The sequence below is a fragment of the Leuresthes tenuis genome, unplaced genomic scaffold (genome assembly GCF_036924035.1).
Source record: "Leuresthes tenuis unplaced genomic scaffold, fLeuTen1.0.hap1 SCAF_8, whole genome shotgun sequence".
NCBI classification, from domain to species: domain Eukaryota; kingdom Metazoa; phylum Chordata; class Actinopteri; order Atheriniformes; family Atherinopsidae; genus Leuresthes; species Leuresthes tenuis.
Genome location: NW_027325362.1, coordinates 23,390,585 through 23,416,534, shown reverse-complemented (window position 1 = coordinate 23,416,534; position 25,950 = coordinate 23,390,585). Strand labels below are relative to the sequence as shown.

The window sequence follows — 25,950 nt, the reverse complement described above, 5'->3', positions numbered from 1 at the left end:
AAAACATTGGCAGTCTAGCAAAACGACAATTACACATGCACAAGTCAAAAGCCTTTCCCATAAAGCGACGCTTCAGAGGATTCGATTCATCACCTGTGGCTGAGATTTGGCCTGTCCTGTGCCAAAGTTCATGGACGGGCAGTGAGATGTGTGACGGCTGGCGTGGCACAGGTCCAACATGTAAACTAATGTAACCGCAGCATCTAGCTTAAATAAACTCCAGCCAACCTTTTTGTGGTTTCGGGGTGGGTGGTGCCTATCGTCAGCTGACTTTGGATGGAGGTCAGCATTCTGCAAACTCCAACCAAGTTCACTTTAAAACATGTCACCGGGTGATGCAGAGTGTTGCTACGCAGTGCTTGAACGTATATAATGAAGGTATGCTGGAGCAGGCTAGAAAATGCATTTAAAGCTGTGCCGCAAAAACTAAACAGAAGAATGACGAGTCTTTATTAGCACTGCCCACAAGCCACTGGGACATTTTGAAAGAACTTTGGAAGGAGGTCGACACGTGCTCTCACGCACACAGCTGGATTTCACATCAGCTTCCACCGTCATTACCCAAACTGTGAAAAACAAATCCCAGACGCTACATGTGTGTGTGTGTGTGTGTGTGTGTGTGTGTGTGTGTGTGTGTGTGTGTGTGTGTGAGAGAGAGAGAGCTGAACCCCTCATGATGATGGCGCTTCACACTTTGCTGGGGTTCGCTTATTACCTCAAAACGCTTCCACGACACGTGTCACGTTTGTATGTTGTTCTAAAAGGGTGACTTTAAATCACTGTGACATGATACTAAAGAAGCATTTCCACGGAAAGCATTTCCTGTTCTTTTGCAAGCGGATGCCTTTATATGACCACAGTTGTAAGCTATTAGCAGGAAAACATAATCAAAGCTTGGTCTGCTGACCAAGTTTTACATCAGATTTGATTCCCAACAGAAGACTAAATGAATAGTTTCCACAGTTCCGCATGATCCACAGAAATGTTAGTCACCCTCTCTGTCGGATATTTGCTCCCTTGACTCCACACTGTCACAGCAACCACACGTCTCCACTCTTGGTGATGGCTATGCCACATTTTAATCAAAGAAACTTTGAAGAAAAACAAACTAACCACTCCACCCGAAAACAAAAACTACACAATCACTGCTGTCATGTTGCTTAACGCTAGAATTCCACTGGCTCTCCTGCCCCCCCCCCATTCGTGTTTCTGGCAGTGTGGACTTGTGAATGAATAACAGGACAGTTTCTGTTGGGAAAATATCAATCAATGGATCATCAGGAGGCTTTAGAACTTAGGCGCCTCAATATTGTACATTTTGTTTTGATCGTTTGTCGCTGATCTGGTTACATCATGTCATAAAAAAGCTTTTGGCATCAACTGAATAACATAGAATCTTTGCTTTCGAGCAGTATGTAGCATGAACAACCTCTTCCACTCTCATAGCACAGCAAAGTTGCATGGAAAAAGCTTTCAAAAGGTTAACCAACTCTTCAAACTCTTCAAAAGTGACAACTCAGGACCTCCAACTGCAGGTTTCCTGTATCCCTGAGCTGACAGTTCAAACACACGGTTTCTCCCTCATTACAGTTTTAGTAGCTACTAAAGGGTAAAACCAAAGATTCTAACATACTTCTTCACTTAATTATCTTGTGACCACTCAAATCTGTTATACCACCCCTTTTGAGGCCACAAGAAATATTTTGGAAATCCCTGCTCTGGAGCCTAAGATGTGCATAGTTCAGAATCCTGATGTATCCAGAGGAAGGACGAAGAATGCAGTTATTTCTCTCGATTGCAGGGATTGCAGCGGTTTGGACGTACTTCCTCCTGTTAAGAAGCACATCTTAATTTCAAATGGGTGCAAGTATCCAAATCTGGAAGTCGATGGCTTACCAAGCTGTCAAAGACGAACATCAATCCTGTGCGCCAATGTTGCTGGAGGCCCAATTATGGAAACGTGTTGTTTTGTGTGTGCTGAGGGAGATTAAACTTCAAAGATGGGTTAGGATTTCTTTCAAGTCTTTTAATATAATACTCGCATTCCGCAAATACACAGTATCCACACAAAGTGTAAGGAGATGCTCTGATGATTCCTCCTCTCCATACTGACTGGGAGGAGATCCCCTATGTAATTAAACTGTAAGAATGTGGGGGATTTCTTTTACAGGCTTCAGCTGTTTGATTCAGACATATTCCAGAACATTTGCAGAGCTCATCTTTTAAAATAGCCTCAATACTGCACAGCTTCAATGCTAGCTTACCGCGTTTGGTGCTTTAATAACGCAAACTCTCAGATAGTTAGGCAACATGCAACCTTTGGTCAGAATGTGTGCCGTGCTTCCTCGTGCATAAAGCTGCGATTAGGCTCACCACAACTGTCAAAATTACACTGCAACGCAGCAGGAATGGCACATTAAAAAGTCCGACATCAAGTACACATAATTGTGACTACACAGTGTTAACCTGTGAACAGTGTTAAGATGTTTTTGGAACATTTGCAATACTTGTACCTTCTCTGGTTTCTGCTCGGTCAGAAACTTCCCCACAGCTCTTTTCAAGCACACAACTTGCGCTGCAAGCGACAGTTTACTGTCTAGAACGGCACCCAAATACCCAGTTTTTCCAGGTATTGTGACGTACGTTTGGTGCACGCCACCATTCAAGAGGTCGGAGAGACGAGTATAAACTTTGCTGGAGATGCGAACAAACTGGGATCAGTAAAAAAAATTAAATAAAAAAATAGCTCAATAGCACAACTAGTGGCCAAAATCCTCCAGGGTATCTTTAAGTTTTGTTAAACAGAATACTTAGTGTTTGTTAGTTTGATATAAATATATTTTTCGAATGTAAAACCATATTGCATTAGTAGAAGACAGTGACTTCAGAAGGGAAAATTGTGTGATGATACGGCCTATTTTCGCATAACCCACAGTGATGGTGTGAAGATGTCCTCAGATGACGTAAACAACACGTCTTTTTTCGCTGTTACTGTGGTGAAATTAAACCCCAACAGTGTAACGCCGACTGTCAGACAGGCTTAAACGTGCAGCAAAGTAATATGTTTAGCTCCCATTCACCGCCTTTATGTTTCACACAATCACTGTGAGCGTAACACGTAACTATCAGCTGTTATGGCGCAATGGCATGTTGTCAGAAAAACTGTGAAGGACTATTGTTTTAGATCCATTGCTTACTGCATTTCATGCATTTCTCAATCTCATGCAAATCGCAAATGTAAAGGGGATGAACACTCATGAAAAAGGGACCAATGTGATTTAATGCCATCGATTTAACAGGCTGATGAGGTCATCAGTGTTACATACCTCTTGTGTGAAAAGGGCTTTAGATTACAGTCAACAGAGATCACATCATAATATACAAGTGTTGATAATATGCGTGATAATGTATAGCTTCTTAATAATGTATGAAGACCAAAAGCCTGCACATGAAACACTGACGTAGCTAGCACGACAACAGCCACTGGTTCGTGGACCTCTGTTTTGAAGCCTCAAGCTCAGCATTTCGGCTGTCGCCATCTTTAATTTTGTAAGTGCCGAATATGATCCAAACAGGACCAAAAGGAGCAACATTCTGCACTGAAGAAGACCAGAAACACATTAGTAGAATGCTTGCTGAGGTGGTAAATGAAATTGAGGTGGGGTCCTTTTCTTATAAACCACAGGTGTTGCCCCCTGCTGGCCATTAGAAAAATGGATACATGTATTGAGTTGACTTCCCAGATCCCGAAAGCCACTTCCTCCAATGAACTCAACTGTATTAACAAAGGCTCCATTTAAACATCCGACTATAAATACTCTGCATGACTTGACATAACCTCTGAACAGTAATCTTTTTGAACAGATGTACTCATAACAATTTAGGAGAACAGAATGCTTGCACTAATGAAAAGGCGTTAAATCCCAGAAAACTCACTTTCATCTAAAACGTTCTGCGATCCCTACCCCTTAACCCCCCACCCCGTTCTTCCTTCCTCAGACAAAACTTTTCAGCTTATTTTACTGGTGAGGCTGGAAAGCAAAGAAACTGTAGACTGGCAGAGGTAAAAATGAAGCAATGGGCGGTGGGGGCTTTTTTTTTTTTTTTTTTTTTTTTAATGAGTCTGCACGGATCAAAGTGCTGGGGCAGCACACAAAGACCTGTGTTCAGAGCCCAGAGGAACTGGCGGTAAATGCAAAGTTCCTACTTAGTGCAGGCTGCCAGTTAAAAAAAGGGAAAAAAAAAACCCTGAAGAAATTCTGAAAAAGAGGATTGTTCACCTCTTCCACCCTGGTGCCAGGTACTTCTAAAAATCCTGCTGCTTTCATATGAGCTTCACCAACCTGTGGCTTTTTAACTCAACATCTGATTCATCTGAGAAGTGCAATTACACAACAGGAAAAGGGTGAGAGGGCAGAGGAAAGGAGGACTATAAAGATGGATGATCGCGGGGTCCAGGCCCCACAAGAGGAAGGGTGACAGATGAAGCTCAAGACAGACTTATGATAATAACAGAGGCATTAGAGGAGCGCGAGCCAGTGGGTGCTTATTTTGTTATGTAAGGAGCAAAGCCAAGTCGGGCTGGGCCGGGTCCTCAATCTACATGCTTGTTTGGAGAAATCCTTGGAATTTCCACTGTCAGGACGAACATGTGTTTAGCACATGGTCAAAGCAAAAACATGAGAGCCCCTCCCCTCCTTCCCTCTCCTCCATAAACTGGGTCATAGGCACAATCCCACCATGTGTCAGGCGATATGCTCGCCTTCGGTTTCACATTCCTTCACTGCAGAGACCCCCAAAGGTCCGCACCCCCCCCCCCCGACACACACACACATACATACATGCACGCTCACCAGGGGGCTTCTCTGAACCACCCGATACACTAAGCTGACTTCTGTCAACAGTAAGTCTAAATGGAGAGAGCAGCAGTGCACAGCCTCGCCAACAAACCTCACTCAGATGTGGAAGGATGCAAATCAAATTCAGAGCAAGTGGTGGGAGGGCAGTTGCTGCTTAGTGGGCTGAAGAGGTGCCGGGCAACTGTCTCACTTCAACAGACTAGTCGGACTAAAACAGGACTCACAACTAACTTTTAAAACCAAAAAGTACATATAAGTATATTTGGCACCAACATAAAAGAGCAGCTTTCACACAGCACTCCGAGTGTGAGGCGTAGAACAAGCTACCTCCTCCTTTTCATCCCACGAGCCGTTGCATCCCATTGTTCTCCATTAATTCAATAGTAGAGAATTCTGCAGCGTCTGCCAGAGGGCAAAAGCTTCAAATCTGTGTGGAGGATATGCGACGGGTCAGTCCATATCCTTTGAGCTCGTCTGAGAACAGTACGAGGAGTTTCGCGTGCGCCCTGCTCCAAATATTTTTGCAGTTCCTCACTCCAGCAATCTGTGGAAAAAATGTAACTGCTCACCTTCCAAAAGGCCGATCTTCGGTCTACACAGACACACCAACACATCCAAAAAGGCTCCTCTGGTCACCACGCAGCTATTTTGTCTGAAACGAGAGAGACACGACTTTGCCTTTGATCCGATGGGAAAAACAGATGAAAATCACTTCAGTCAACTTTTCAAAAAAGAAGGATCTCTTTTATTAAGGAAAAGGCTGCTTAAACGGTGCGGACCCACTTATTCATTTGGACAGATAAGACAGCGGCCTCCAGTCACTGGTCATCTGTTTCCCATTAAGATCACAGATGAGGATTTTCTTCTGAAACAGGCTCATGTTTACTACTGAACTGGGTCACTCAACATTTGGAACTCAGTGAATCGAACTGCGGTGAGGCTCATCATGACAACAGTTTCAAACTCAAGTCACAGGCCAGATACCAAAAACGAGCTGTTCTGAAGCAGATTAAAATGTAAATATGGCCATTTAACAAGGACTTCAAATCCAATATGATTTACTGTAACAACGCAGAGCCTTTTAATATCCTACATACTGTAAAAATCCCTTTTACATGAACAAATATTGCCATTTTGAAAGGGGGAACTCCCCATCGGTGCTCCGCCATGATGGAAATAAAGTCATTACAGACCATAGCCTCTCAATCACAATGTGGGCTAAGCAAAAGAACGTAACACATTCAATTGTATTTTCTTTAATTAGCACCACACATGCCATTTAAAGTAATCTCTTCCACGACCAGCGTCGGTTAGACGAGAGAGTGGAGAGCAAAGATAAGCAATAAGATTGTGAATGTCATTCACCTCATCTCTCCAGCTCCATGTTTGTGACGATTACAACATGAATAAAAAGGTCATCAATGACCCAAACAAATTAAAGAACTGTGCAAAGGTCTTAAATCACCCACCCACAATTCTCTATGCTTCCATGGAGTCAGACTTTATTGTGGTTCTTGAGCAACATTTCTTCAGGCTTCAAAGTGTTTCTTTAAACATTGGCCTCTATTTCCTCTCATTATCCCCCCAGTGTCTGGAGTACCGCTCAAGATATGAATCGTTCGAGGAAAAATAACAAAAAAAACCTAAACAAGGCACCTAAACTAAATAGTATCTTTGTTCCAAGCGGCTCGGATTATTGCAGATTGATTCCCAAAGAGCCAAAAACTCAGCATGGTGTGGAGTTTGTCCTCAAAGAATTGCAGGAAATGTGATAAGAGGAGGACAAAAGAAGAAGAGTGAGGTTTAAAAAAAACTATAAACAGTAGAATAAACAGTATCTGAAAATCATAAATAGGAAAAAAGTCCAGTTAAGACCTGACACAGGACCTGAGAGATGCATCTGGACCTTGGCTTGATCCTTCCACTGTTCACTGAAGCCTCATCAGAAATGGTCTCCATGGATGAGTTGATGTCAAGAAGCCATAATTAATGAGGGGAAACAGGGGAGAAAAGGCTGAGCTATGCCAAATGACACAAGAAGTGGACTGAAAATCAGTGGCAACAGGTGTTATGGAGGGATGGATCCTCCCCAGAGCACGGACCTCAACATATTGAAGCAGTGTGGGATCATTGTTACAGAGAATGGAACAAAAGGCGGCCGACATCCAAAGAAGAGCTTTGGGATGTCCTTCAAGAAGCCTGCAGAACTATTCCTGAAGACTACTTGTCTAAGGTCAGGCTGTGTTGAAGAATAAAGGAGCCAAATGTTGACTTTCAGGCACTTTGGAATTCTTCAAACACTGTTTTCGCCTAATCTACGGTCTCTTTTATTTAAGTTAGCACGTTTCAATATGTCACCGCATTTATTGACCATTAGCCAGGCGATCTGTAAAGAAGTGAGGGGTGGCTGTAAATTCATCTCGACGACGAGGCGTTTTTGGTTTGGTTTCTGTTATTTTCATGGTTCCAGACAGCTACTGGCATTGGTTGTTTTCGGGGCCATTTAGGTAGTTTTAGTCTGAATCTTTGACCTTACTGTGATAAATTAACTATTTGGCGATTTTGAATCGTTAAATTGTGAGTAAAACAGTCTTTTCAAATAAAAAAATAAAAGAAAGTTGCTGTTAATAAGATTAACAAACAAGCTATTCAGTGGTGTTCTTATTTAGTTTATGTGGCCATAAATGGATGATATGCGAGTCATTTAGGACTAATGATCCAAACATAATCTTACTGTTATCACTGGGTCAACACGCTGCAGGATACGATGCCGAAAAGGAACTACGATGTGCTTTTATTTGTGGTTAATTCTTGAGGCCAATAATGTGCGAGCGTCTCATGTGATGCCCCAAGCTGATTCAGGATTTAGCTGTTTACACACACGCACACACACCCACAGACGTACATAAACAAGCAAAGGCTGGAAAACATGGATCTGTGTGGAATTATTATGGCTTTATTATTTGTGAATGTTGATGTAAGTGTGTTAAATCTGCTCCGGTTTGTGTGCACGTCAAGCAGCATGTGTGGGCACTGCAGAGTGAGTGTGTGTTGGTGTGTGTGAGAGAGAGAACAAGGTACAAAGTGTGTGAGCTTGACGCCACATTTTCATCACTCTGATATTAATAACACACACACACACACACTCTCACACCAATCCTCTGCACGCTTCTCACACACAACACGTGATGGAGTGTGGTGGAAATGGCAGGGGGAGAGTGTGTGTGAGTGTGTGTGTGGGGGGGCTTAACTGACAAAACTGTTGGCAGGGATGACTCCTGTGAGGCAGGCTGTGTATTTGTGTATTAAAAACAGGCTGTAAGAAGTTCAATCCCTGAATCGCAATCGAAACATCACACCGGAGAGGCTCTGATGAGATGATTTGGGCCCGATGTGCTCCCACAAATTCAGAGTCACCAACAGTGAGCCCTGTGAACGCTGGCAGTCACAGCTGCAGCGCTGACACCCTCCATGAGCCAGAAAAACTCCAAAAATGACAACGGGGAGACGGTGTGAGGCTAAAACCCAACACTGACTCAGACCAGACGAACAATGCATTCCGTCCTTTTTGGAAGGCGGCCGCATCAAATTAGTGGTGTTCTGGACGAGTTGGGAGGTTTTCTTTTTCCAAAAACAGAGATCCTCTGACCTGTGATGTCCTTAGATCCGGGCGCCGGGTTCTGTGGCGATGCATGATCAAACGGACAGACACCGGACACGCTCTGGTGAACAAGAATTCACCTTGTCATCTTAATAAAGACTCATCAGTGTAACCATGCGGAGCTAGCAGGGCTAGCGGTGCTAACCCAGCGACCCTGGGTTATCTGCTGTTGGCCTGAACACAGGGGGAGACTGGAGACCGCGACCTGACCTCAACTAGCCAGGGAGGAGTGAGGGGTAAACTGTGTAAAGTTGAGGCCTGGATCTTTGGTTGCGGAATGGGTGGGGGAGGGGTCCTCAGACGGTCTCTTTGAAATGGATGCCTGAGCAGGACATGAGGCGGACACGGCCAGCGAGGAGATGTACGGTGAGACAAGGAGCTATTCTTCTAGAGAGGGAGCTGGAGGAGAGGAATGGATGCTTATCTGTGTGTACATTTGGACGTGTGTGTGTGTGTGCGAGTGTGTCTAGGATTACCGAGAAGCGATCCACATGCACTGATGGAGGGCTTCGGCAATGCCACTTCCTGCTGGCAGGGGTCTGTGTGAGTCAGTCTGGAAGGAGCGCAGAAGAAACAGCACCTGCAGACACACAATCACACACAAGGTTGAATTGATGCACCTTTTTTATTTTTATTTTTTAACATTCATTTAAGAGTCAAGGTCAAAAAAGGGAAAACCTGGGGCAGTACATGGATTGTAAACGGTTAAAACTATTTGCACATTAACAATCAAGTCCTCTAGTATCGATTTTTGGGCATTCCTGCATGCTCCCCCGTATGTGGTTGAGGACCTTTGAGCTGTGCCAGTTCAACCCGTCTCCCAACTCATCACATACAGACATTTATTTAGAAGATTGCTCCGCCAGTTTTGAATGCAGAGGGTACCCCAAAAGGTTTGCTTTTGGACCTGCGGGGTTTACCATATGAGTCACTGGATGCCTCATCATTGGAACTGCTGCAGAATAACTCAATATGCAGCCCAATTTCATCAGAAAAGGACAGAGAAGGTGTACCCTGTGTATTGAAAACTGACGCTAAGGGTTCTTGACCAAGGATCAGTAAGTGTCGAGTTGGGAATGAGAATGTTTTGGCCAGTTCTCCACCACAGCCAAACCGGCATTTTTGCTGTGACAAAGATTCAATTCAGACCAAGGAATTATTAAATATCTTAAAATGTTTTTCTTACAGTTACTTGGTAATGCTGCATTTCATTCAAGCAAGCACTTAAATGACTTATTGAGATCACTTAGTCTCACACTATCATTTTTCTTCATCATAATCATGCGGTTTGTGGTTGAGTGTTATTTTATCAACACAGCCAAATTCTATGCAGTGGTCTCAGCAGGTGCTGCGCGATAATTGTTAATAAGGTCTACAGAGAGAATAGGTAGCATCCTTCCTTTTGGAAGACTTAACTCGCAGCTAAAGATGCAGCCTGAGGCCGAAGTGTCCTTTGGCCAGATAACGTGCTACCTGTTCTAGAGACCCATCCCTTCCTGGACAGTGAGCACTGGATTCTGGACAGGGAAACCAAACCACTTGTGCTTAAAAAGAAATGTTCTCCATTGAAGATCAAATCATTCCTGAGTGTGTCTGATGTGACAGAGAGAGATGCAGCCAGTCTGCAGCAGGTGGACTGGTGGTTGGGAGTGTTCAGAGGCGAAGACACAGGCTGGCTGGCTGGCTTGCTGGGGTGTGTATTCTGGGCCTTGGTAAGTATACTGTTTAAGCTGGGGCCACGGCCACAGACCAGTAGGAAGCCATTCATTACGCTGCGCAGGGAAGGCAACGTGGGGAAAAACCAGGCCGACCACGTAGCACCAAGCCTGGCCACCGAGTCCTGGCCTGCCCCTTCTCCTCTCCTGCAGTCTCCACGCCCAGGCAACACCCACTGGCTCGCACAAACAGCTTTCACACCCCTGGGCCCTTCTTCTCATTCTTGCTGTCACTCACTAAGGGCTTTTCCAGCTACAGGGAGTTAGTGTTGGAGCCACTTCCCAAACCAAATAGTGAACATTTCCAAGTGATTTCACTGTGAGGAGTTTGCTGTAGAGGATCAGTCACACACAAAAAAATAAATAACTTGTGGACTCACCTGTTTTACCAGCTGATTGAATGATCTGATTTTGTTTAACAGGGGAGTTGTAAATTGTCGCAACATCTCATGAGCCTGTTCTGTTAAGACAACAGTGACTGACTGAGTGAAACCTTGTTTACCTACACAACACCTATCTTAACTTACATGTAGATCCAACCCAGGTGAGCGGGTTAACGATTAAGCTTTACAGTTTCAATTCAAGCAAAACTGCCTAAAAATACAATGTCCTATTCAAACGTGACTGAATGGAACACGGGTGCAAACGTGGTCATGTAACCTGGTGTTAAACCCAGTCACATACAGAAGTCACATTTGTCTATCTCGGCCGAAACTTGCAAACCAACCATTCTGGATTGCTGCTGGCACGGTTTGTGTTCAGTGCAATTTTGTCCAGTTATGAAATGGCTTGACTCATTCCTGAGCGCAGGCCTGCTCATAAACAGTTGGACAGCATGACCAGTGCCAGCATTGGTTCCACTGTCCTCACTCTCCTCTCTGCCTCGCTGCACTCCACAGCTACACCTCATCCACTGGGCCGGGAAGTCCCTGCATGAGAGGCTCAACCGGCTCAATCCAGCCCGGCACGGTGCAAAAACCGAAATATTTATAGAAAACGCTGCCTCCCTGTTCCTCCTCCCAAAGACAGAGTGCAGAACTACACCCCATGGTGGAGGAGATGCTGAGCTCAAATGAATGGCAGACGATCAGACAGCTCAACAAAGACTTATTTAATTGATCAAAGATCTGTTTTTTTCACCCCCGACTGCCTTTGAATGTGCATTTCCTGTTCTTTTTTCTTTATCCCACCATCAGTGACTTGAAAAAGGAAGCATTTGAAACTATTAATGAGTATTTAAACACATAAAATCCATAGATTCGAAAAGAGACATTTACATAAAAGTACAGGAAACCAGATGTTTGGTGTCAATTAAATGTTGATTGATAAGAGTTTATCATTATTTTCTAAACTTTTCAATCTAAAATTCTTGATTCCTATTAATTTATTATTAATTTTCAATACAAAGCTGCAATTCAACATCAGGATGTTTGGTCACTAAATGAACCACAAGCTCCTTCCTTGTTTGTTGGTCCTGAACAGACAACGTATCGCGGGTCCACTGCAGCACTTTTCATGGTAAAAAGACGCAGTGTGGTGATATACAGTAAAAACAAAGGTTCAGAATCTAACCAAGACGCAACCATTTATTTGTTTGTTTATCAATTTATTTATGTGGATTTCTATTTCATATTTTATGGGAAATATTAGCACATTTAACAGCGGTGATGCCAGAGGAAATTTGATAAAGTGAAGCTGACATTTACATTACTTTAAGTCGACAGTCCTTAAGTGTGTCACCTGTCCGCAGAGGTTGGCTGATGCTAACACTATGCCAAGCGAGCTGAATGTTTACAGCAAAGATGTTTCCTTCTTTCCTCTTTGTCTGGTCTGTTGTCTTTTCATAACGAGACTGATGAGGCGCACACTTAGTCGTCCTCAGTCCACTCACTTACAAATGCTCGGGCTGCACGTGGCCGCCCGCAAAAAGGGACCCAGCTGAGACTCGCAGAAAACAGGTGTCGGGTTGATGGGATTTTACAGAATTTCAAAAGAATTTAGAGTTAAAAAATATGTCACGAGGAACATTTAGCCATCGATCTGACGTGAGAGAATAAACCGTAAACAAGCATCTGCGGAGTAACGCTTAATTCAATAATAATTCAAAGATGCCGATTCCTTTTGTTACAAATATTTAATTGTTTTGAGACGTTACGACCACACTGCCCCAGTCAGCCCACGGTCGAATACTGCACGCAATATTGAGAAAAATAAAAATAAGAAATTGCGGCTGCAGTACTAAATATGACAAATATCACAGCCTTTTGTACGCCTTGTTTTATAGAGAGGCGTTTAACTGCTTGTGCATATGTGTCTCTTTTGTGTGTGTGTGTGTGTGTGTGTGTGTGTGTTGCAGCATGCCTTACTCTGCTTTTGGGCCCGGTAAAAATAGTGGTGGTGGATGTGAGGTCCCTTCAGACTCTGTTATCAGCCTGCCCTGCCGTCCCTCCCACTGCCGCAACCACAGACTGGCCACACGTTACAGCGAGCGAGTGGAGGCACGCGCGCACACACACACACACACACACACAGAGTCAGGGCAAGTGCAAAAAAACTGCACTGCAACCCCAAGACTCCGTCCAGTAAAACACATGCACAAAGAAACACATAAATCGGCATTCACATAAAAGCAGATAGAGGGTAAGCGAAGTGTAGACGCGCCCAATTAGGCAAAAATAGATGCCAATAAAGATGAGCTAAATATAAAAGGAAATAAGCATTCTCTTGCTCTATACAGCCATATCCCTGCAACAAACAAAGCCTAAATATGCCCTCCAGACACCATGACATACTCCCTTACATCTGCATATGCACATGGGCGTAACAACCAAGTCATTTTGTGGTGTGAGTACATCCAAGTGAATGCAACAACTGTATAACTACATCTTTGTCAAAGTCACAACAGTGCATCTCAACCGGCCCCAAGGGCACCGTCTGTTATTTCCATTATGTCCACAGACGGGCATATATTTTAGTTCTGGCAACATGAGGTTGTTTATGGAAGGGTGACACTAAACTGTCACCACTCCTACTCATATGGCTGCCTCAAGTGATGGAGTAACTTCACTTTCACTTCCTTTGTCTGAGAAATACAACTTACAAAGCGGACCTATAAGAAAGTGTTCAGTTTCCAGTTCTTAAAACCAAAGTTCTGTCAATACGTGAAAAATTAAAAAACAAACAATCATTAAGTGTCTCACAGCGGCGTCGGGGCCCCTACACTGGCTGCCCGGTCAGGCTTTAATGTACCTTGGTTCTGATTCTTCGAGCTCAACTGGAGTGTGTTGATCCCATATAATTCACGTAATTCATAGTCATCAAACCACTCAGTTGCGTCTAAAGCCCCACGGATGGGGGCATGGTCATGCAGGGCTTATACGCCTTTAAAAAAACTCAACGAAAAGACAGCACAGCTCACTCACTCCGGTAAGTACGTCCATCGTATTCAAAGTCATCATCCACGTCGTCAAAATCTGATAAATATCCTGCCATGTTGCACAAAACTATCAGCAGCAAACTACATGTGTAGTTAGCCGACTGTCACAGAGCACGGAGTGAATGAGCTGTGCTGCAGCAGCGGGCGTCGATGATGTCATCCCAGTAGACGAGTGTGTAGAAAGCCCTCTATAAGCCCCCCGATAGCCGCCAATAACAACAACACAGCAGCTATGTGCTAACAGTGCAATAGTACGTGTTCATTCATTCACTCGTCTTAAAGTATTGGTGAAATAAAGACAGATAATGCCTTATTTAGAGGCTGCATCGTCTATGCCCCTGTTCACTCCGTTATATGGATCTCGAGTGATCTAAATATCTTCCGAAGGATGCCTACTTTCACCAAACTGTTCTCGGTGAGTAGATGAACGTATTTCATGCCAGAAATAAGGTCTAGGTTTAAAAATACCGGAGCTCCCCTTTAACTGGATGAGTGCCGGAATGGATTGATCAATCTGAGAAGACTAGGCTTCCACCCGAGCTTCTGTTTTTAAAGGAAACTTGCAAATGTGTAGAAGCAAAAAACATGATTTTATCAGCCACTTCATGAGAAGTGTTTGAAATCACAACTTGTCAAGATGCGTCAAAGAATTAGAACTTTTATCACTTTCATCATTTGATATATTGTTTCTGTACTAGTTTTTAATTAAATTTACTGTGACCGTTACTCTGCTGCAGACAGCATAATTCAAGGTACTTATGTCATCGACTTTAACTGTTGACATAGATTTTTGTCAGCCATAGAACACATCCCGAGAAAAGCTGGGACAGTAAAGCCTTTACAACATGCTAATGTTGCCTTTCCTTCGCACTACACTCAGGAGACGTTTGTATGTCGAAGCATGTCGGAGATAATGAGACAAATGACCCGAGATTCCCCTGAATATCTGAATGCTCTCCGAATGACACATTTTCAGACGCAGGGGGGCCAAAACAAAATGCCAGGGTTTCTTTAGCTGGTCGTGACTTCATATACACTCTCGAGCACAGAGAAAAAAGTGAGTTTTTTCCTTCCATAATGTGTCTGATTTAATACATCTGGCCTGTCTCAGGCGTTGTGGGCCGTGGTTGTTGCTGGCTCGTGTCACGAGCGGAGTTTGGTGTCGAGTTGGGTTAGTGCTGCTGTGTTCGATGGGCTTATTAAGCTTGGTTCAGATTGTATCAACAGAGGTTTGGGGCAAGCTCCATGTGACTGAAGTGATTCCAGTATTTCTGAGGGAGGTTTTATCGCATGGAGGGGGAGTGTGTTGTCAAACCAGGCCATCCGGAGGACAGCATTGCCTCAAATTCAGCCAGTAAAACACAGTCTTATGTTACTTAAATCTTACTCACATCCAACTTGTACAGCAGAGAAAATGCCCTATGAACAAATAATTTCCTCCTCATGGCATAATACCAGTCAGTATCTGTCAGTATTAAAAATGCTTCATTTCACGGGGAAAAAGAAAATTGAATGAGCAGAGTCAGCGGTGGAGATGTAGCAACGTGCTATAGACTAACTGGAGGCTGCCTCGACCGTGAAGCCCTTTTACAGAGCTGAAGAGATCAAAATCAGCTGAAGCCCTTTTCAAACGTTTTGCTCAGTGAAAGGAAGAACTTAAACGTTTCAGACCGTTATGATATAGGCAATTTCAACTGTGTTGCTGTAAAGTTGATCCTGCAGCGACAGCAGTGACACAGAAAGCTTATGAAAACCACCTTTTTCATAAAGATCGGGAGCAAGAACTCTACTTTGTCTCGCTCGCTTTGACCAGGTTCATTCAGCTAAAGCCAGATTGCCGTCAAAAAGAAACCTGGCTTCATCCGACTGTTCTGCACTCATATCGGCAGTGACGATGACGATGTCAGATATCGACTTCATATCATTTCACCATCTTCAAACCAAAGAATTTGCCAGTGTGCTTGTTTTTTCGACGACATTTTTCTACAAAAATGATTTCCCAGCAAGACATGGCTTTGGGATGAGGTGACTAATGTCTTTTTTCAGTAGTTTTAACCACATTAGCTGTTCTTCACTCTGATGTAACGTCTGTAACTTCAAGAGACACAGCCAGCAAAGCTAACCCGCCAAGAGTCGACAAGGTGCTGAGAACTGGCCGAGTACAGCTAATCAAAAAGCCATTACTTTTAATTTATGAACAGACTCGTGTGTGTCGTATGTGGCCTACTCAGATGAGTAACTGAGTACAGAAAGATGCACTGACTAATTAACAAGGTGAAAGATTCTGATCAAATGTGAAAGCAAGAAACATTCACACCTCAAAAGAGGAATTCATAGCAGCCAAAACTGCAGTGCACAAACTGTTTGTGGTAGCTAAAGTGGTTCCATTTTAGAGACTGAGGGCACCTTAGAACACTAAAGTAAATAAAGTCAGATTTTTACCAGAAAGAAACTAAACTAGTATTCTTGCCCAAAGGAAATGCAAAGAGACCTTTTTCTGTAGCTTTTTTCTCAATGAGGACGTGAAAACGTTCCAACAAGTGCCCGTGTTGTTGTTCTTCTGCTGGTCATTTGCTTTGCGCGTTTCTTTCTGAATCAGACATGGATCTGGGAGCATTAGTACCTCTGCGCTCAGTCCACATGGTTGGAAATGTTTGTGCTGCACACGGTGAGCTGCTGAGGGACCCGGCTCTGCACCCGCAGAGTGATGTAAATCAAGTACACAAGCAGACGTGGACTCCATCACGCTGTTTTCATGCTGATAACAATACACATTACCATTATTATCACCATTTTTAAGACAATCATTTCAGCAACTGGGCACTTTGATGTTTTCTTTTTTAAAACAAGCAAACATACTAAAGGTCCCGTCACAGATCACCTGGTGTTAGAGTTGGGGCTGGACGGAAACATTATCTTATGGGCGGGTATCGGGCTTCTTTATCGCATGTATGTGAAAGTCAGCAGGGTGGCAGAGGCTGGCCTCAGTAGCTGTGATGCTTCCCAGCACTTCACTAACTAACAGTTGTTCTTAGACCATAACAGAGGAAGTCATTTCTCCCTCGAGCACAAACATCTGTTACCCGTTACCCACCGACACACACAATGAAGCAGATTACTGTCCATTAAACAGGTCCCGAGGCTAAACCCAATATCCGCGTCATCTCAGCAAACGCCACACACATTCATTTAAGACACACGCAGGAGTGCACACACTCCCTTTATCCACCAGATGAGGTTTAAACATCTTGCCTCCTCCTCATACACATGAATGTAGAGAGTTTCACACACACAAACAAACACTTCAAGCGTGCATGGTCCCTATCGGCTCTATCAGTGAGTGTCAGTGTGATGCTCCTCTCCACACGTACACTGCAGACCTCTATCTGTGCGTCTTGCTATGTTTAGACCACTTCACCTGCACCGGGCTCCTGCTACGGCACTCCTACCCTCTTCCCACAGCTGCACACTCCTAACATATCTGCCTTGATCATCTCCTCTGTGCCCTCACCCACCGATAATACCTCCACACCTGCTATCTATAGCCTGGATATAGATAGATGCTACAGATATATCCACCGTAGTCAGGACGGTTGTCAGCAACTCTAAATCCCCATTCTTGATCTCCGTTCTAGAACGTTTCACAGTTTATAGCCGATACACTAATAAATAATATTGCAAAAGTGTCAAAAACGCAGCAGCATTAACTGTGCTTAAAACCCGCCACGTTACAGAAACAGAATATCAATAAAGCTAATATACAGACCTATAAAAGAGTTCATTTTGTTTCCTTTTTGCCACATTCTTAATCTATTCTTATAAAGAATGTGGCAAATGTGCCATTTCCCTTGTATTCGTGATGGACATAGAAATGCGATGGAGCCGAGGAGACGGCGTGTGAGGTGTGGTGAGCTTTTGTTGGAAGGGAAAAGGAAATTAAATGTCTAAGGAAGGCCCGCAGGCATCAGCTGCAGTACATCCCATTCAGATAAGTTTGTCTGTGCGAAGGCGACGTTCGGCAGTGCATCTTAACCCTTTCATCTAGATGAATGGACAGAAAGTTAAAAAGAAACTATGAGGGAAGAAATGGAAACGGATCTTGAAATGAACGGATGCAGCACGGCTGAATGCTCTAAACGCTTCAATTCCTTTGTGGAAATGATGAACCGATGAGAATTCCGTTCATTTTCTGGTAACAGAGAAAATTCTCTTGCTCTGACATCGTACAAAGAAGTCAAAGCAGGCTAGCCTTCTCTTACTTTGTGAGCAATCACAATGAAAACCTCTTCAGACATTCCAGTTGTGACCTTGTTAGTGTAGCTGCTCAAGCTGCAGTTGGTCAAGGGAAAATAAGATTAAAGGTTAAGAATCATGCTGCTTCAACATACAGACTCGGTACCTCGCAGAATGTATTTTGATGGCCTTTCATTTGGTTTCGATGCTTCATAATGTGGTGAGAAACCGATGCCAACTACCACTCTGCTGTTTAAAAAGTGAAAACACAGAACGAAACTCATATTGGCTTCCAGTTTTTACAAAGAAATTAAGACTCACAATGCTTTACTCCTCCATCCCTGGCTCGCTGCTGCCTGATGCATAACTAATGCTGGTTCGGTTGCTGGTGTTTAGATTTGCATATAATCCATCAACTGGATTTTCATATTAGCTGCTTTTCCCTTTAGTTAGATGCATTTTGACCAAAGGTCCCCAAAACTTTAGGAGCTACAAGTTTATTTGAGCCTTTGTTCTGTTGTGTTCCCACTGAGGCCTACGATTTTTGGTGAATATTAGTCAGACTAAGTCTGAGGAAGTACGTTATGCCACCTCAAAGGGCTCATCGGAGTCCCAGCACTGCCAGGCTGAGCCTACAGTGACACCAGTCAGTTTGCGTCAGCTGCAATAACTCAAAATCTCTCCAGGTTACATACTTTCATAGGGTTTTGGGTGTTTATATTCGTGCCTCAGAGCATGACTGCCGTGAAAGAAATACAAGATTAACTTTTTATTGCTCTAAATCACCTCGCTTGTCCGTCATAGAGGCATCAATGCCCTACTGTTTATTCTGGAACTCCAAAAATGAATGTCAGAGTTCGAAAGTTGTGTTTGAAACACTGACAACTATAACAACTTCAAGTTAACAGGTGTAATGTCCACGACAGACAAAATCTAACATGGCTGAGACATCCAGATGGAAATAAAAACTGGGTGTGCTCAACCAATCAGAAACGTACAGCTCTACAAGCCCTGCCCTGAATGCTATGCAAAAGTACCACCCCCCTACCAGGGCACTATTTGGGCTGAAATTTCTCCCATGGAACTCTGTTTAGCTGAAAAAAAGGGGCCTGAGGAAGGACCCCCAAGAAGAAGTTCCTGGACATGGTTCATGCTGTGGAAAATGCAGCAATTGATGATGGCATGTTAGGATGCTGAAGCCGGTTAATACTGGTCTTCAGTCAGGCATCTTAGAATATGCCTGTGTCATCATCTCCTGATGGAATAAACCATTGATCATTGAGTGCTTTTTCAGGTTTGGTCGGAACTAGGCATTGCTGAACCTAGATCCGACCAACTGGAGTAACCCCACATCATAACGCTGCTTTAAGCAGGATGGGTTCAATACTTCACTCGCCCCTATTTTTACCCCCATGCTTCCATCTGGAACGGGGTGAATCTGGAGTCGTTAGACCTTGTGACTTTTTCCACTGCTCCAGAGCCCAATATTTACGCTCCAGAGCAAATTACATACATTTTTTATGGAATACCCTCACTGATAAATTGTTCTGTTAAGGCTACGCAACCGTTTAGTCCCAATTACTTAAGATCTCATTATACTCAACATAATAGCTCTTTCAATCACTATTAGACTTTGCTGTAAGCTCTACTGTTGATTTTCTTCAATTTGATTTTAACAAACATTTAAGTGATCTTCAGTCGAGGATAATGGGATGCGTCTCCCAACACGGTTGTTTCAGGAATGGGAAGCTACTCGGTGCATCGATTAGGGTTAAGTAACTGGCTGCCAAATATAGTAATTACTACAGCATCTTTCCAATGGAAGGTCCTTACCCATTTGCTTAGTTAAGTTCAGGTTTTCACTTTTCTTTTTGGACTGGCAGTGCACGGGTATCACGTTCCCTTAAGTTTACTCATGTGTAAACTAAGCTACTGCGTTGACAAGTGACAAAAATGCTCGTAACTGGTAAAACAATACGCACATGAAGCATGATAAGTCGTAGATGCAGTGGAAACGAGACATCAGACGGGACAAAAAAGCAACGGCAGTTACTGAACACACTAAAACACTTAAACTACACATTATGATCTCACCCTTTTTTATGAAAAGAGCTTTCAGGAGTGAAACAAGACAGGAGGTAGCAGGGAGTACAGGAGAATCAACAAAAAAAATGGATGTCGTTTTGAAATTAAAATATTTTCCAATCCTTATTCGCAGACTTTGCATACTTTGAAATGTTTCATGGTGAGACAAGTAGCAGACAAATGCAGAAAAAGAGGGAAAAATGGATGGAAATGGATGAGTAGAGGATCAAGAAACATCTGTGGAAGATCCACATGTGGCAGCCATGACAGGAAAGCAAACTAAAAACCACTCTCCTCCTGAAATCTCGTCTAAGCTTTTAAGAGGCCCACCTCCCCTTCTCAATCCATGCCTCCATCCCACTGCGGACCTCCCGGGAGTCCCGGCCACTGTCAAACCATAAGTGTTCCATCTTATCCTGAAGAAAATGCTGGAGTTTTCATTCCTCGTGTTGACCCCTGGGTACAGGTTTCACCCACTCCACGCCCACCGTCTCCCTCGCCAACCCCATCAGTTGTGTTCAATAAAAGGCTGGGGGAAACTCCCTCTCCCTGTTCTACCGTCACTGTTGATATTACCGGCAGACTGTTTAGTTGAGTCTGTCAGAGTGTGATGACAGAACTAAACACTGGTATTTACCCTGCGATAACCGCCTTGTCTCGACAAGCTCTGTGTGGATACTGCGCCTGTGGGACCGACAGAGACTCTGTGTGCTAGATGAGCAGCAGAAGTAGTGAAATGAAAGCATCACAAGAGAATTTTTACCCTTTGGCTCCCCTAACAGTTGTGGGATGCAACGCCATTCGCGTAAAAACATCTGTCTAAGCCCTGCACATGCACGATATTACAGTGGCCCGTATTGTGAGTTGGCAGAGAACCTTTAAAAGGCTGCAAACGTCCAGGTTTTTGGTGCGAAATCTGCAAAAACTTTATACATGAGAAGTATTTCTTTGCAAGCGAGTCTGAAGCTAAACTGAGGTGGCCAATTGAGGCTTCATCACTGAGGCAGAGACGATAAAAAAATAATGTTACAACTTAGGTTCAACCTCTGATAAATAACATAACATGGATGAAGACGCCACTGTTTTAATGTTGTGCATTTCCCCGTTAGCTGTGATACAGAGCACGAAAGTCAATGTCTGGAGAATATATCAAATATTTCATTAGTTTATGACAGGAATAACGGCTTTAATATCCTCCTATTATGCAGAGCAGAGGGGAAATGATCCCGGGTCCATTCTTTTTATGATTATCGACGGAAACTTCACTGACAGAGCCAAGCAACGCAAACATATCGGAACAAGAAAGACAATTAGTTCTTGCTTGCCAACAGCAACAACAAAGCTAAGTCTGAGTCCGTCTGTCCAATCGGATGTTTATTCTTGTTCCGTCTCTTGTTCAGTCACTTTAGCTCTTTCTTTTTCCTTGCTTCCTCAGGTACCCTTCTCTTGGGTTTCTTCTTCGTTTGTAAAAGTTTATTTAACTGTTATGTAGCTGGTATGGCACCATAAAAGCAAAAACTGACTTGTGCTGGGCTGGAAGCCAATGCTGCAAACTGTCGTATCTCAGTTCCCGAGCAGTCCAGGACAGTTTCAGGGCTCTACTTCAAAAAAAGTCAGAAGCACATAGTTTTAAAGCATAATAGAGTACATAAAAAAAAAGATTATGCTGCTTTTTTTTTTTTTTTTTTTTTGTTAGATTCTATGATACGACGGCCTCTGAAGGTGTCTTTGTCAGCCTTTTCGGCATGACAACAAATTCACGGGTGTGGCTGTGCATGTGCAGGGCTCACATGGAGATTCATTTTCAAAACTGTGGCGCTCCATCTCACAACTATAGAGGAAGCCTTAGAGCAAAATAAAATTGGGAACATTGTCTGGGGATGAATTTCCTCCATTCCTTAAATGCAGTACTGTTGACACCCACCTTTACTTGCTGGTAGTATACCTCCACATGTTGATCAGTGGAACAATGCAATCACTCACAGAACCATGGGTCACATTACTCACATGAGCATGCTGGTGCATCCTTTTCCACATGTATGATATAAATAACATGTGGAGCCACTCATTTAAAAAAAAAAAATAAAAAAATAAAAAAAAAATAAATAAAAAAAAAACAAAGTGACTGAAAAATGTCTCGGGGAACTAAATGGAAATAACTCTGTAAGAAATGCTCCAACCACTTGATCCCCAATAACGATGACAGATTTGAATGTTAATATTTTAGCCACGCTCATTAGAATAAGTAACCATAATCCTCTCAGTGTCACAGTGGAGGGCAAAGGTCGTCTGAACTCTCTGCATGCTTCATGAATCTGTAGTCAGCGCGGCTCATGCGGAACAGATTATTATGTAAATGTAATATATGTACAGAATGAATGTTTGACATGTAGAACTGACGTGTAGCTCTCCTGAAGGAAACATGGAGCTTAGATGAAAAAAAGAGTGGGGAGTGACTGTAATAACTTCCTCCCCAGAGGGAAGCAAAAGGAGGGTTTGGGGTTTCAGTCTGCCATGGGATAAATATTATATATAATATGCAACCCGAGTTAAGTTTGTATGTCTCTGTGGCAATCTTATGATTGAGGTTTTGTATCCAACTCTTGACGAGTACTTGTGGTCATTTAAACAACTTGTGATTATGCCCCCCCCACTGAGTGCTGTGTATATGAAGTATGAGTGTAATGGCTTATGCTGATGTGCGTGGGAGCAGACCTGCAGCAGAGTGCCGTGGATGTGGTTGTGTTGGATTTTGGGTCCCGGTTCTGGAGGGAGCTCCTGCAGTAAGGAATGAACCGTGAATGGGACCTGGGTGACCAGGACGAAAGGGACGAGGGCCCGAGCTGCCATTTCTCTGGTCCGATACACAGCGGAGCGACCGCATCTGGGGAACACACACACACACACACACAGCAGCAGCAACATCAACATCGCGAAGAATTATTCAATCTTTGGAACATGGATAATCTTTTCATCTTTCATTGCATAACATTGTATGTTTGAGTTAATGGAGGAAGTGGGAAGATTCCTAATTATCACGAGTCATGGCTTGTTATGATTAACCCTGAGTGCAATTAATTTAACCGCTGTGACTTTGCTATGAAAAATAATGCAATTACAATTCATATTAATATAATCAATCATCAGCAACATTAGGTCACTGGTCAATTCTTACGTTAGACAGATGACCAGGGAGTTATTTGATTTGGACGGGCTGTTATTGTTACAAATGGGTTATGTAATATCTCCATCTTTTTCTCTGTTTTCCCATCTGCCTTTTTCTTCTATTACAAGAGGCAACATTTTTAACAAAAAAACAGCCTTTAGGCCAGCAGATCATTGATAAACCTTAAACAAAATATTTTCCAGTCATTGCCACACTGCGTTATTGCCCACATACATAAGTCTTAAACTTAAGTCATTTACAGCATTCATTGGTGATTAACAATGTGGCCCAATCGCCCTGAATGTCTGCTAAAATCAACCACTTTTACAAATTAAAGGTCTGACAAGAGAGAAGGATGTTACCGATGCAAGGAGGAGATAAGAGGAGGACATAGCTAGATCTGCACTGTGGTCCAGGCCAAGGACTTTTGACAGATATTCATTTAAAGGAGGGATTCTGAGGTAATTACCAAAGGAGTAAATTAATAAAAATCAACAAACAGGTCCATTTCTCTGCCACTGTATAATATCATGACTCATCAGATTTAATGCAGGTAGCTAACGCCAAGCAACGCTAACATTAAGCACAACCTTTGACCCTAAGCCAATGAGTAACTAGAAAAATACCATGCTGCTATTGAAGCAGCATTCATCAGCTACCACTGACACATACACAGCAATGTTAGTCAAGCAAGTGCTCATATTGAAGCATGTGACATTGATTTAGTCACCAGCTTAAGTTTCCCAGTGTTAGTGCAGATAACTACACGCATCAAATTTGTCAAGAGTCGACTTGATGTTCTGCGAGCCGGCTAAGAGCACAAGAAGCAATAAAACAACACGGATGCATGTAAAGCTTCGATTACGCGTAGAATAGGCTTACTTAGCAGTCTGCATGGACACACAAACCACACACATTGACCTAAAAGGTCCAGCGTGTACAGTGTAGTGACATCTAATGACATAAATTGCAGGTTGCAACCGACCTGACCTTCTCCTTTCAGGCATGTGGGAAGAATACTACTTTGGGGCATAATTTGTCTTTTACGAACCTGCAGCCTTGGTGGAAGGACTTGAACTGAAAAACCAACACCGTAGTGTATTCACTTTAAAGGGCAAAAATACTTTTTCAGTAGAGCCACAAGAAAAATATCCAGCAGGAAGAAGGACAGAGGGTGTCTTACAAGCCTGCCTAAAAAAAGTCTCCTGGAGTTGGTGTTGGCTTCCACATTCGTAGATACTGCTAAAATGACAAATGGACTCCATTTATAAAGAACTTTTTGGGTGTTATTGACCAGCTAAAACAATTTACCCTCCAAGTTACATTTACCCTTTCACACGTCCATTCGTACAGCACTTAACGTAGAAAGCACAAATTCTCTCTTTTCAATAGTCACACCGTCAAACAGTCAAGGAAGAGCTGCTCAGATTAAGAAACAAATTGGAGTACACACAAGCCGAAATAAGCACACACTCGCATAAAAAAAAAGATCGAAGGAGAACGGTTGGTGCACGTATGTTGCAGGTTGTTTTTAGGGCCTACGTTGGCATTCAAGCTAGCTGCTGAGACCAGACCAGCAGCTTAGCTCCACTATGGAAAATTCAGCAGAGGCTTCCAGAGAAACGTGAAACACCGATCCATCACTGCAATGGCATGCTGAGATGAAAAAGAAGCTAGTCTTTTGAGCTTTGGCATGAGCAAGGGTGAGATATGTTCGAAGGCGCACACATGTGGCTGTGGGAGCAAATGTTAAGAATAGACCACGTGTGAGGGGGGAAAACAAGCTGCGCAAAGTTTTAATCTTTCAATGATTTGACTAAGTGACGGTGACAATAAAAGACAAGATGCTTGAAATCATTGGGGGTTTAAACAAAGAAAGGGCTGTTGGGGGGGCCAAGGGTCACAACAAATGCTTTTCCACCTGCTGTGGGCATGTCTCCGTCCCTCTCACTCTCGCACAAACACACACAAAATACACTCCTACGGCCAGACAGACAGCCCAAGACTCTGTGTTCAACACAGACAACAATTTGCATTCTTCAGCCCTAAACGCTCACACGGGACTTTTATGCACACATACACACACATCTCAAACACATGCGCACCTAATGGCCACAATCCACGCCCGTTCTTCACTTTTAATCGCTCCCCACCCCTGTTTGGGGCCCATATGTTAACTATCTGTGCTAATTTGTCCCATTGAAACTCTTGCAAAAGGAAATGACAGTTTGGAAGGGTGTAATTTTAGAAACAGCGGCGTCCCCTGTGGGATCAGTAGGCAGACTGTTGACTGGCATGGACGAGGCTCATCTGGGCCTCATTTTGGAGAGCTGGGAGAACAGCTTCCTCCACTGAGACTGCAACATGCTGGCTAAACAAGCCACAGTATCAAAGTCTGTCACCACAGAATGTACTACAGCACAATTAGGAAGTGAGGGGAGCAACAGTTAAAATAATTGAGCTTGTTTTCCTCCTTCAGTCCTATGGTGAAAATGTAGTTGGTGAACACAATCATTATTTTACAGATGGAAGAGGTGTAGCTGCTCAGCTTTCAGTTATACCACCACAGCGTGCGTAGAGCTTAAATCTCTACATTCAGTGACATACAAGCATAATCAGCTCCACGCTGGTGTCTATGTTTGGTGTAAATCTGGGACTTGAAATGAATGATGCTTTTAATTGTGTAAACACTGATGTAATAATCAAATGTCCACCAGAATTCCCAAGAGCTACTTGTGAAGTATTCAGTAGTCAAAGATATTTAATCGCAGTTTAATTGATCTCAATTATTTGAT

General features: G+C 43.2%; 1 protein-coding gene across 1 annotated transcript in view; it reads right to left on the bottom strand.

The window, feature by feature from the left end:
- thada (THADA armadillo repeat containing) overlaps positions 1 to 25,950 on the bottom strand; it is a 100,177-nt gene that overhangs the window by 27,390 nt on the left and 46,837 nt on the right. The window contains exons 29-31 of the mRNA XM_072391461.1: positions 22,705 to 22,873; positions 8,997 to 9,100; positions 5,429 to 5,511 (exon numbers count right to left, since the gene is read on the bottom strand). Coding sequence (XP_072247562.1) covers positions 5,429 to 5,511; positions 8,997 to 9,100; positions 22,705 to 22,873 — 356 coding nt within the window. The remainder of the gene's footprint in view (positions 1 to 5,428; positions 5,512 to 8,996; positions 9,101 to 22,704; positions 22,874 to 25,950) is intronic.